The 13,953-nt window shown below is 44.1% G+C and overlaps 1 protein-coding gene across 3 annotated transcripts in view; it reads right to left on the reverse strand.

The window, feature by feature from the left end:
* KDM1A (lysine demethylase 1A) overlaps window positions 1-13,953 on the reverse strand; it is a 590,627-nt gene that overhangs the window by 134,378 nt on the left and 442,296 nt on the right. For all 3 annotated transcript variants that reach the window (XM_069223917.1, XM_069223918.1, XM_069223916.1), the window contains one exon: window positions 10,677-10,791. In XM_069223917.1, the coding sequence (XP_069080018.1) occupies window positions 10,677-10,791 (115 nt within the window). The remainder of the gene's footprint in view (window positions 1-10,676; window positions 10,792-13,953) is intronic.

Genomic DNA, 13,953 nt, shown 5'->3' on the forward strand with positions numbered 1-13,953 from the left:
CCTATCCTATCCTATTTTCAGAGGCATCTGTCTGCACAATGAACTGCTTAGAGTAGTCTGGAGCTTTGAGAAATGGTGCTGAGCACATTGCTTTTTTTCAGGGTGTCAAAGGCCTTTTGACATCTAAATGTCCAGTTAACTTTCCTGTGAATCTTTTTAGAGGTAAGTTCTGTGAGGGAAGTCACAATGGATCCATACCCCTTCTCAAATCTCCTGTAATAAGCAGTCAAGCCAAGGAATGCCCTGACTTGAGTCTGGGTGGCAGGAGCTTCCCAGTCCAGAATTGTCTGGATCTTGGGCTGTAAGGGTAAACTTGGCCTTTATCTACAAGCTGGCCCAAGTATACAACAGTGCCCTGCCCTATCTGGCATTTGGATGCCTTAATAGTGACACCTGCAGATTGCAGGGCCTACAAAACATTCCCCAACTGGACCAAGTGATCCTGTTAGGAGGAGCTAGCAACAGCAATATCATCTAGATATGTTGCACTAAAGGACTCCAAACCAGCAAGGACTTGATTCACCAACCTCTTGCAGGTGGTAGGGGCATTCTTTAAACCAAAGGACATAACAGTGAACTGATAATGCCCATCAAGTGTGGACAATGCAGTCTTTTCATTTGCTCCTGGTGCCAAGAGAATCTGCCAGTACCATGCAGTCAACTCAAAGGTACTGAGGAACTTTGCTGCACCTAATTTGTCTATCAGCTCATCAGCACCGGGTATGGGGTAAGCATCTGTCTTGGTGACAGAGTTGAGACCTATGCAGTCCACACAGAACCTCATTTGCTTATTCCCACCATGGAGATGAGGCCACTGGGCTAGCCTAGGGACTGTCAGAGGGCTCAATAACCCCTAAATCCAGCATCTTGGTGACTCCAACTTTGATGCTCTCCTTAACTTGGTCAGACTGCGAAAGATCTTGGATTTGACAGGTAGGCTGTCCCCAGTGTCCACATCATGAGTACACCGGTGTGTCTGTCCAGAGGTTGAGGGGAAGAGCTCTGCATACTGCTGCAGGACGTGCCTGCAATTAGCCTGCTATTCGGCAGTAGGGGTGTCTGAGTAGACAACTCCATCAACTGACATCTTTAGGGTTGTGAGTGAGGAGGTCAGGGAGAGGTTAACTCTCTGCTTCCTGACCCTCATCAATTAATCATCAGCATGGTTAACATTACCCCTGTCAGAGAAAAGCTTGAGGAGGTTCACATGGATCACATTTTTCGGTATCCTGATAGTGCCCAGGTCTACCAAGTAGGTGACCTCACTCTTCTTTTCTAGGATAGGTTAAGGGCCACTCCATCTATCCTGAAGTGCCCTTAGAGCCACAGGGTCCAGAACCCACACCTTCTGCCTTGGTTTAAACTCTAACAGTGCAGCCTTTTGGTCATACCACTGATTCTGGAGCTGTTGGCTGGCCTCAAGGTTTTTTTATGCTTTCTTCTTGTACTCTACCATCCTAGAACGTAGGCCTAGTACACAGTCCACCACATCTTGCTTAGGTTCCTGGAGACGTCTCTCCCAATCCTCCTTCACAAGAGCAAATGGTTCCCTAACATATTGGCCAAACTGAAGTTTAAACGGGGAACTCTACTCCCCTATGAGGCACCTCTCGGTAGGCAAAAAGCAAGCATGCCCTTCAATGTCTTGTTGAACTTTTCAACAAGTCCATTGGTTTGTGGGTGGTATAGTGTGGTGAACTTGCACGTCACCCCACACTCATTCCACATGTTTCAGGTAAGCTGACATGAAAGTGGCACCTCTGCCAGAAATCACCTTCTTAAGAAACCCTACACTGGTAAAGATACAAATTAAGGCCTTTGCTACTGCAAGGGCAGTAGCAGACCTAAGGTGAATTGCTTCAGGATACCCAGTAGTGTGATTTACTACTACCAGTAGATACTAATTTCCTGAGGCTGTGGACGGGTCAAGTAAACCCACAATGTTCACACCAACCCTTTGAAAGGGAAACCCAACCACGCAGGGTAGAAATAGGGGGGCATTTGTGTCACCTTACCACTAGCTTGGGAGGTGACACAGGTGCTGCAAAACTCCTATTGGGACAAGCCAAGTCTCCACTTTGGTTTGCATTTTGTTGAAAATCGAGACCTTTTTCCTTTGATGATTCTAATGCTCTCTTTTGTGATAGTGTGGTGGTGCAGTTAGGCTTATCAGAGGTTAGTGCTAAGCACTTGTTGTGAACACAGAGTCAAGAAATGAGGCACACTCAATGAATAACTCCAGGCCAATGTTTTATGGATCAAAAGTATACTTTGTTACTTTATTTCTAGAAGCAAAAGGACCTCTGCTGCTGTTAAGTACAGTTTCAAGAACGTATCACTTAAGTATCAAATGCACTTTGTTTATAATTCACAGGTAAAATAGTTTACAGGTAAGTATTAATTGTTAGTTTCAAAAGTGGACAGTGCAATTTCTCTCAGAAAGTAATGAAATCCTAAGGGAGGAAAAGTAACAACACAATTTGCAGGTAAATACTCAACTTACGATCCTTTTCTTTAGGACTTAAGGAGTCCACAGGGCAAAGTTTAGGTAGACAATAAGAATGCATCACCAGCAACACGTGGCCAGCAGGGTGCAGGGGTCAGAGTTGGTGCTGGGTGCCCAATTGAATCCTATGGAGACAGGGGACACTTAGAAAGTAACAGCTTTGAGGTAAGTACCCACGACTTCAGGGCACAGACCTGGGGTGTTTAGATCAGCACTTCGGAAGGGGGTGGGAGGAGATGAGGGGATTGAGGACGACGACATGTTGGCACCAAACATACCCCGTCAGCGACGCAGGGTGCAAACACAGCATTGGGCGCCTAATGCTTTTCAATAGGCAACCCAGGGCGTCAAAAAGATGCTGCCAGCATTGTCCAGGAGTCTTAGAAAACCAACTGTTGGACAGGTAAGTAGAAAGCCCACTTGCTGGACCGTTGGTTGGATTCCGAAGGCCAGGGGGTTTGTGGGTGCAGTGGCACCTTTGGGCGTCGGGAAATCTTCACCGGAGCCAGTTGCGGACAGGGGAGGCCTCCAGATTTAAGCTGCAGGCATCGTGATGTTGGTCAGGAGGGGTTAACCCAGGGTGGACTCAAGGTTGGAATTGCCTGGGGGCAGAGTGGGCAGGACTTGTGGATCCGGGGCAGTTCTGGAGTCCTTTTGGAGGTTTCTTTGGGAGAGGACAACTGTCCTCTGGAGATCTTGGCCCGTGGGTAGGCAGGCAGTCCTCTGGGGGGGTTTGTAGAGGTTGCTGGTCCTGCAGGATGAGTCATCTAGTAGCAGGAGTCTTGAAGCTGCAGACAGGCTGGTAGGGCTGGGGCCAAGTCAGTTGTCATCTGGAGTCTTCTCTGCTGGTGCAGCTCTTCAGTCCTTTTCAGGTCAGAAGGAATCTGAAGAGCAAGGTTCAGAGGTGCACCTAAATAGGGGTGTGACAGGGGTCACAGGGCAGCAGCCAATGACTATGTGAGAACTTTGGTTTTGACCTCCATGGTGGATTGGGGGCAAATCCAGCATTCCTGCTGACTTTTTCACCATGGAGTAGACAGACATGACTGACTGGTTGGTGGGCCTGAAGAAAATTAATCTCTAGCTCAAGAGAACTATCCAAACCACTAGAAGAGTATTGACTCTGTTATTCCACATCCACCCAGATTCCACCAAGATTGAGAGAGTCCCCTAGGTAACATTTGGTTCTTCTTTCATGTCACCCAGAACAGTCTGCATATAACAGGCAATATGAGACCATATTTCTCTACTTTATCAGTCCACGATTACATGAGTGTTAGCTAACTTGATAAAGAATACAGCCAATGAGTAAACGCTCATGCCAAAGCCATTTATTTTTCTATCCTCAAGATCCAGAAGAGCAGGACAAAGTGATGTTATGTTGTGAGACCTCCACTGTGCAGCTTACATTACACCTTAGGATGTCTTGTAAGACAGCAGAGACCTGTTATAATAGTCTCTTCATGCAATGAAGTTCAAAGATAAGGCCTACCTGTAACATGAGGTACCCTGATATGAAGGTTTCTCTTAGTATTTCTTATAAATGATCATAATAGGAATGGCCATACAACCACTGGTGATTTTCTTCTTCCTCCACATATGGACAGTGCATGTGTTTGTCACCCATATCACAAGTCCCTTTAGATCCATAGATTCTTCATCATCGTAACCTTCCTTGTCTTCCAACTCTGACATTTCACTCTGAATTGTGTCTCGTATCTGTACCAAAAGGACCCTCATCTTGATAGTCACCCTCAGTCTCAAGAATGTTGGGTAGGTAGATGCACATTGCTTGGAGAGGTATCTGATGGTACTCCTTTTTCCGAAATAAAACTCAAAGAAACCTCTATCAGGAAATGTCATCAATTGAGCTCAAAGTCAACAATTTCTTAGATAATTTTGAATCAAGTCTGCTCGATAATGGAATAGTAGACGGAGCGGTTGTTGTCGATGAGACTCATTGTCAATGTGTTTGTTGAAAACATCATGGTCATTAATAGTGTAGTCAATGTAGCAAAGCTCACAGCAAAAAAAGTAATCAACTGTGATACTAGTGTGGAAAGCAGAGAGATTGTTGACCGAGGATGCAACTTTAATCAGCAACTCAAAGTAGTAACATGTGTGTCTAGCTTGTCAGTCCTTAAGGCCACTTGTAAGGGCTGCTCACATGTGGGAAGTAGCTCTCCAGTGAACGTCTCTGCCTTAGACACCTTACACTTTTTGAGGTTAACACTTCTGAGGTTTTTTTTTTTTTTTAGATGATACAGAAAGATGGCATTAATGTCCCAGCTCTGGTTGTCTTTTAAAGTCACCTCAAAAGTTGATTTTTGAGTTCATTTATGGTATTCTCAGAGAAATTCCTGCAAGTCTTTGGTCTTGTGTTGGGGACAGAGGGAGCAGATGTAATACTTGTGGGGATCTTCTACATAAAGGCTCTTCATAAACACAGGCAGCAGTTCCTGAAGAACTAGGTTTCTTTGGAGATTTGTCTGTGCTGGAGCAGTGATTCTCAATGAAATCAAGATCTAAAGACAGCAGTTACTGAACAGAAAGCAACAGTAAAGTTAGAAATACAGTGAGAGATCATAAGTTCAATGTCTAGAAGAAGTTAGACTGGAGCTCTTGTGGTATTGTCTTTCACACACAATACAGTAAAAAAAAAAAAATGAGGTGCACAGTGGCCTCTGGACGGGGGAGGGGTAAATTGGTATTCAGCATGTTGTAAACTGATTGGCTGAAGTTGGTTCTTTTTCTCTGATGTTGTTTCATTAATAAAGCAACACTGCCTAAAACCTGTTCATAAAGTTTAGTGCTATTTGAAATTTACAGTTGGAATACCATCTCAATGACAGGAAATGATTTAAGCATTTTAACCTTTAAAAAGGTCGTATGCTGAATAATCAGTTCCAACAGAATTAGTTTAAGACATCAGTTCACTAAAGTTAATTTAGGGTGCAAAAACACTTTTAAGCAATCTCCACTAAGAGGTGTGACACCTTGTGGCTATTACCACAAGTCAGCAAAATCCCAAACACTGCCTCACCCAAAGTGCTTATTTTTTTTGGTTGGTAGAAAGTCTAGAAAGAAAAAGTGCCCTGGAGGAGGCTTTATGTACAACATGCTGCTAATGTTGCTGGGGCATCTTTTGATTCCTGGCTACAAATTTCTGGAAGCTCCACAAGGCTGGTTAAATCTAAGAGTGCTCTGCTGATAGTATTATCGGGCCAAAGTACTGACATGCCAGGCATTAAAAGCACACTATGTTGGTAATTTTGTGGCTAAAGTCTTTGTACAACACTAACATGTGACGCTTGGCGTCAGTGGCATTTTCATAAGAATAAAGTCAGAAGAGGGTCCAGCACAAACTTATAAGCATTAGAACCATCTCAAAATGTCCCATTCAGGAAAAAGGACTGGGGTGTGGGGAAACCCACATGGTAGCAAGAAACTTAAGACATTCAGACCAGTAGTTCCCAACCCTTTGACTTTGTGGACCCCCAACTTTATCATTACTGAAACCCGTGGACCCCCACCGAATCATTATTGTAATCTGGGGATTCCCACACTGAGTCATTACTGAAAGCTTTAGACCTGATCTGTTAATATTATTTGATTTTCTAAGCAGTCGCAAACCCCCAAGTGTCCCCGGACCACAGGTTGGGAACCACTGGTATACACAACTCCATAACAACAAGTTACAAATAACACTCTTTCTAATCGATACTATATCTAACCGCAGAAAGCTCACCTTCAGTATACCACAATCCTTCACCCCCAGTGGCAGCATCTTGCGAATTGTGGATAACAGTGTACTGATTCCTAACTTGGGACCTTATTATGATCCTCAAGAGTCCACTCCACAGAACAGGGAGTTTGGTAAGCAATCCACTGTTAGTAAGCAGTTATGCTGGTTTAACTTATTCTAATGATGGATATCACTAACCACAGATTCCTCATTTTTAGAATAGATACCACAGCAACATGGCAGAGGGTATGATGAGTTGACAAACCAAAAGCTTTTGCAGGACTAACTGAACAAAGTGATCTCCCCTCTGTGTTTGACTGCCAAGGCAGCAGTGCTTCATGAACGTATGCTCATGTTTGCAGATTGGCAGATGTCTAGTATTCCTCATCCCAATGCCGTCATGATGGCTTTGAAACTAGTGTAATGAGCCTGCAGACCTTCAGGAGGCTGTTTCTTGTCCACCGTTTAATGGATTTTGGTGTAAAGGGCCTTCAACCATAAAATGGTCCTCTTTTGCACCACCTCTCTTTCCTTGTTCTAGAAAGCTCTACAGAAAGCTGATCATCTAGACAGTGAGCCTTTTATTTGTTCTAGGTAGGAGCTCAACATCCTTTTATGGTCAAGCTAATACAGTTTCCCTTCTTTGAGGGGTAAAGTTAGACAAAAAACATTGGCAGAGTGGCCGATCTCAAAAGGAATCATAACTTTTGGTAAGAAAAGCACCCAAATCACCAGCACCACTTTGGGAAAAAGGTGGTGTATAACGGTTGCACTAAAAGCGCCTGCAGTTCATTCATGTAGTGTACTGATGTGGTAGTGATGTGGAAATCAGTCTTGATCATCAGGAATTGCCGCATACAACTGTGAAGCAGCTCAAAGAGTGTTGACATCTGGAGTGTCAGAACTAAATTCAAATCTAACTGCGACATGATGAACTGCTTTGGTGGATACATGTGAGTCAAACCTATATTGAAATACATCACAAAAAGGTTACTTGCATAGAGATGTTTGGTCAGTTAAACACAAAAAGGCAAAAGGGCCAATGTATACCGTTTCACTTTGCCCACTGCAAACCCTTGTTGGGATAAGGAAAGAACAAACATCCAAATCTCAACGTTTGCCATGAACGAGTCAATATGCCTTGGGAACCTCAGCAGGTAACTAACTTCTTGCAGCACAAAGAGCACTTGAAGGGTTGTTGAGTGTTCGACTGCAAAAATGTCAGCAACCACATCAGTTAGCAAGCCAAAAGCATTTAATTGCTGCCACGCAATCTCCATTTACAGAGGTGGAGGTTAGGGTGCAGTACTTTCCCCTGTTGCTCAGACTGGGAGTTTCTCCCCAAGTGATCACCGGATGAGAGAAACTTTGGTTATCTTACTCTACTAGCTACCAATATCAACTTGGCCTGATATGTTCTGATTTTCTGCAGAACTAGAGGAAGGAGAGCAAGATGGATCACTGAAGCCCCAGAAGACTGATATAGAGCTGGCTCTCAACCTGTACTTTATGCTGTCACCTTTCCCAACCAAGCAGTGATTCTTCTGTCACCATCACAAACGCTGGGCGATGGAGGGAGTGTAGTATGTCACAGGTCAAGTTGGCTCTGCCAGACACCACTGCAGGTCCCCTCTCCTTTTGGATCTGAAAGAAGGCAGCCCTGATGTTGGGTCCACAGAAGCTGGAGTTTCCACTGCACATATCATTTTGAGTTTGAAACAAGGAGGAAGAACAAGACTAGGAGTCGAAGAATGCTCAAATTGGTCTTCAGTGAGACCCAGAATTGAGCCCAAAACATTGTGATCATATCTTGATTGTCCAGGCCTTAATTGTCACTAAGTACAGGAAAGCCCAATGAAGGGAATCCTCTGGATGGAGCACCAGAGGAACTTTGGAGTTTTCCATCAATGAATCAAAGATGTCAGAAATGTGTGTCACCTGAAAGGGGTCTATAGGTGACTGAAACAAACCCACTATGAGCAGTCAGTTATCAAGGTACAGGGGCACATGCATCCCTGATCTCCGACATTGGGCCATGATCATCACCAACACTTGGAAATGTTTGGATGCCATTCTGAACCACAGATAACACCTATGGAACTGCAGATCCAGATGGGCCATTCCTGTCTCCTACGTCCAGAGCAGACAAAACCTGTGGCACACTGAGAATTGTGAATTGCTCTTCCCTTTAAATGGCATGAGATCCACTATAGGCCTGAGACCTCAGTCTTCCTTTGGCTCAATGAAGTAGCACAAGGCAGGCGATGGCATGATGGCATCCTTCAACAGCAGAATCATGATTTCTTGCATTAAGACCATGGGTGATACTCTGAAAGGCATTCTGGTGTGGAAGGAAGCTGGAGCAGGAAGGAGATAAGAGGGAGAGTGTAGTTTCTTTGAATAAACTGCAAGACCCAGCTTGTCTGATATAATGGATCTCAAGCCACAAAACAAATATTGTATCCTGCTTTCTACCAGTTGATCCTGACCCTGTGAAAGCAAATTAAGGTGGATTTGAAGCCACTGCACTAGGGGAGTAAAAGTTGAAAGATTGCTGCGCCTGTTGGGGCACGCAGCCTCTACCTCAAAGGGACGGGGTTTGTTGCAGTAGTCCAGGTAGGGAGAGCTAGTGTTGTCTAAGCCAGACTTCTGGAATAACCACTGCATTTTCAGTACTGTGGGTGAAACTGCTTGGCAAAAGATAATCCCTAAACTTGTGCTGTGGCAGGACTATTATTAATTTGTTCTAGCACAAATTAGCATTGTCACTGAAGGACTGCAGGGGTACACCACATGACAAGACAATTCTTCTTATGAACATCTATTTTTCAAGTATAAATGACCTTAGTGCAGGCCTAATATAAAAAAGGAAATTAAATCTAAGCAGTGTGGTATAGTGTGCAGGGCCTTTAATAATCCACTTTAAGTAAGGATTTTCTTTGCCTGAAAGTGTACAGAACCAGAGAGTAAGATGACAATATCTCCCTTGGAGGGTTAGAATTTGCCCCTATTTTCTATATATAAATGAACATATTTGAAACAGTGTGCTTATATTGTAAGCAATAGCTGAACTCCCTTTTACCTGGGAAGAAAAAGATACATAGAAGACAGCTTTGTAAACACTACTATCTGTTAGGCTTAACTGAGTATGCTTCAATATGTATTTATGACCTAGAATAAACTTCAGGAACCTTCTGTTAGCTAGAATGATGGCACACAAATGTAAGTACTTTGTCTTATTTTTGGGACAAAGGTAGTAAGGTGGCTCCTTAGGTAAAAGCTGTCAGTCAAAGGGAACATCTTGACTTTTTCACTTTCTACATGTTTCAATTCACACAGTTTCAAAACTGTTACTCAATATCCATTCTAATTCAGAAATAGGAAAGCAACAGGAAACATTATTGATGAAAATGTTATCATGGTGAATTTTACAACTAATATGACCAATTTCAACTGCCACATTCAGTTCTGGTCTCCTCTGCCATAAGAAAAGTTACAGTGATAAGCTTTTTGGGTGCTTTCTCTTTTGAGCTGGTATTCAGTATTTTCTTGTGCTGTCTTCTCTTCGTAGAAAAAAAAGTAGGATGAAGGAAAACCTGCACCTTAATACGATGAAATATTGTATTCCACCACTTCTGAGGTAAATGTAGGCCCCATCTTATCTGTAACAGCACATGATCTGACCATAAATTAAGCTGTATTTGATTAGAGATGAGGTGTGGGACATATAACCTTCTCACTACTTCCCTAACCAAACCACCTGAGGAAACTGTCATTCTTTCCTTAATGAAATGCTGACAATTTTCTTTTTCACTACGGGAGATGAGCAAAGACTTTGATGTAGGACCCCTTGCCTCATGCTGATGAACTTAGAATAGGGCACTGTATTCTGGTTAGTCTCTAACCTGATCTATACACCTCAGTCTAGGCACAAGCTGTCTACCATTCCGTAAAAAAAAAAATCAAAAAAAAAAAATCACACGGTGCTGACTGTATGCTAGACTGACGCTGGAAATAAGTTTGGCACAAGGACACATATGTTGCAATGTAATTCACTTTGTTATTTAATGATTGTCAAATATAAATACTTTGGTCTCCAAATTTAATAGGCTGATGTTGGTGCTTATCAAAATTTCCCTCTTTACATCTTAGTTTTCTTTGACATTTGCTCTGCCCTATCTAGTTCCATAAGAAACAGTTAGTCTTTTTCTGGCCCAGTACAAGGGGTTAAACCTCCTGCACTTGTCAAATATTTGGCATATCTTTACATCTGTGACACATGTAGTATATCAATAAGCATTAAAAACCGAAGTTGACATGACTTCCCTTCTTAGAAGTCGAATTCCCACGAAAGGCGAGGTAAGGGTTAACAGTGGAGAAAATACAAAAGAATAAGAAGACCAGCTAAAATTGTAAAACAATTACCTTTGTAGAGATTCCAGAAAAGGAAGAGCTCTCCTCTGCTTGCTGTGGTGCTGCCAACATGACCGAACAAATTTACACTTGGATCCCAAAATACACGATCAAAGCACAATACTACCTGGAAACACGATAAGAATATAATTAATTACCAACGGTATGTTTATTATCACTTCATTACTATTCACTGTTAGTATCAATCTGCCTCCAATTACAAGAAGTGAGAGCCCTGTCACGCCACCTTATAAGTTGTACAAGAAACAATACAAAAGCTGATGCAAAAAAGAAAACAAATATGTACGTTATGTAATCTGAGGTGCCCGTACTCTGCCCCAGGGGCACCTAATGTGCTTTGCAATCAGTGTTGATACAATGTATTGACCGGCTGAATCATACAATGTCTAGGTCAGAGCTGTGATGATCTATGGCTTTCAAATAGATCTGTGGCAAATGGATAGTTATTATCACATACAATACAGTTTTCCCAGGCAGTTCTGCAGGTCAAAATGAGGCATAGCATGCAATTCCGCTGCATTGTGCACAGATTAGGTTACGTATCTCAATATCTGCCAATTTTTGACTGGATTTCCGTATTGAAATATAAGATAGGAAAATTGAGGCTGTGTAGAATTTAATACATCTAGTAAATACCTCGCAAACGGACAGACAAGTTACTTACCTTCAGTAATGCCTTATCTGGTAGAGACGATTTCTAGCTGCAGATTCCTTACTATTGAATTCTCCCCTGGCATCAGACTGGAGCCAGAAGATATTTGCTAGCAGTACCCCTGTGCGCCAGTAGGTGACGTTGATTGGCTATGTGTTGGTAGTCAGTGTCATCCACGGCAGAAATCACATAGCAGGTCCTATATAGGCAACACCCAGGCAGGCCAACGTCAGTTTCTTTTCAAGACTTTCCATGCCAGAAGCGTAGAGCTATGAAGAACATCGAATGCTGGTGCATCAAAACTAAGGCCCTAAAAGGGGAGTCCCTGCCAATAAAAATCAGTTCGCAGAGTGAGGAGGATGGGTTGGTCATAAGGAATCTGAAACTAGCTATTGTAGCTACCAGATAGGACGTTACTGAAAGTAAGTAACTTGTTCATCTGATACAGACTTCTAGTTGCAGATTCCTTACCTTTGAATAGAAACCTAAGCAATACCATCCCCGGAGGTGGGTCTGTGAACCAAGTTCATACTAGAATGTCCTGCAGGACCAAACAGCCAAAGTGTTTGTCTCTATGGACCCGACTGTCCAGGCAGCAGTTTTTGGTAAATGTGTGCAGAAATGCCCACGTTGCCCTCTGACAGATGCCAAGGACTGGAACTTGTGCATGCTAATGCAGTGGTCGCAGTTTTAGCTGAGGCAGAATGAGCACACAAACCCTCAGGGGGTTGCTTCTTGGCCAGTGCATAGCAGATCTTAATAAACAGTACGACCCATCTGGAGATGGTCCACTTCTGCGCTGCCGGACTGTTCTTCACACCCACATACCCAACAAAGAGTTGGTCATCCACCTGGAACTCTTTTGTATGATCAAGCCAATGCTCTTTTTCAGTCCAGGCGGTAGGGTCTCTCCTCTTCCTCAGAAGGATGCGAGTGTGTGTGAAAAAGTAGGCAAGGTGATGGATTGGCCTACATGAAAGAACGTAATCACTTTTGGCAGAAAGGAAGGGTTGGACAGGGGAAGGCTGAAACCCCTGATTTCTGCATATAAGCAACAGCCATTGCTATCACCTTGGTGAACACCCGAGGAGCTCTGGTAAGGCCAAAGAGGAGCACAATGAACTAAAAGTAATTGTGGCCTATTGTGAATCACAAGTAACATCTGTGGGCAGGCAGGACGGGAATATGGAAATATGTGTTCTGCAAATTTAACAATACCATTCAGTTTCCTGGGTCCAGGGCAGACAGAGCCTGAGCATATTGAACTCATCCTTTTGAGGAAGTAATTAAGGGACTGAAGGTTTAGGATAGGGCAGAGCCCCTTGTTCTTTTTGGGCACCAGAAAGTAGGAGGAATAGCAACCACAACCTACTTCTGGCAGGAGAACCCTCACTATGACTTCTTTGGCCAAGAGAGCTGTAACTTCTTTGCGGAGAAGGGACAAATGATCCGGTCATCCGATTGTAGGATGGCTGCATAGATGAAGAGGTAGTCTCGAGGGGAGCGAGTCGCCCCTTCGGACTATCTGCAAAACCCACCTGTCTGATGTATGGATTGCCAGCAGAAGAGGTAATGGTGAATCCTGCCTCCAACTGGCCCTAGGATGGGAAGAGACTACAGGCTGTTTGGGGGTTGGTGGACTGTCTAGACTACTGGCCACCTGATCCAAGAGGTCAATGGATACCATGCCTGTGGCGTCACAGAGGCTGGGTTGGATATGCAGCATGATGGCTGGCTGGGATGGGATGCTGTTGGAGGCCCCTTCCAGAGCCTCAAAAGGGGTGAAAGGCAGACAGAGGGGGAGTGGATGTGGGGCCGCAGCGAGGCCCAAGGACTTGGTTATAGCCCAAGAACCATTTAAGTGCTCTAGCGGAACGTCTGCCTTGTCTCCGAAGCGATGGGTGCCAAATGGCATGCCCGTCAAGTTAGCTTGGACATCCCCTGAAAAGCCAGGTGACCTCAGCCAGGCGTGGCGCCTCAAAGCCACCGACGATAAAACTGCTCTACCTAGTGAGTAGGTCGTGGACAGTCCACAACGGATTGTGAATTTTGCTGTGTCTTCCTCTTCTGCAACAGCCTGAGTGAGTACAGCCCGGGTCTCCTCCGGGACCTTTGGCAGCACTTGCGCAACCGTATCCCAGAGTGTAGTAATAATGACCCAAAATGAATGCGGTGTTCAAGGAACGCAAGGCTTGCGAAAAAAAAATCTTCTTCCCAAAGTGTGTCAAACCTTTTGGATTCCCTAGCCAGGGGTGCGGAAGTGAACGCGCCCTGGGGAGTAGAGGCTTGGATAACCAAGCAGTGAAGGACTGCCCAAATATGATGTGCATGGCCTCATAAAGCTCTATTTTCAGCAGGGGTCACTTCGGCTCCAGGAAACTCAGGGAGGTGGTGAGTCACCCAAGGCACAGGCTCCGCTGAGCGAGACCTAGAACGTCGACACTCCCTCATCTTGTTGGCAAAGAAGAAGTTGAAGAACGTTTTGACTTCTTAGATTCCTTCTCTTCTCTTGACTTGACTTACCCATTCGCCCCAAGGATTTGGAGTGGGACGACCACGATGAGGGGCTCTGCGACCAATCCCAGAACCTTTCTCTTGACTGAGATCTTAACTTGT

This window comes from Pleurodeles waltl, chromosome 3_1, assembly GCF_031143425.1.
Source record: "Pleurodeles waltl isolate 20211129_DDA chromosome 3_1, aPleWal1.hap1.20221129, whole genome shotgun sequence".
NCBI classification, from domain to species: Eukaryota; Metazoa; Chordata; class Amphibia; order Caudata; family Salamandridae; genus Pleurodeles; species Pleurodeles waltl.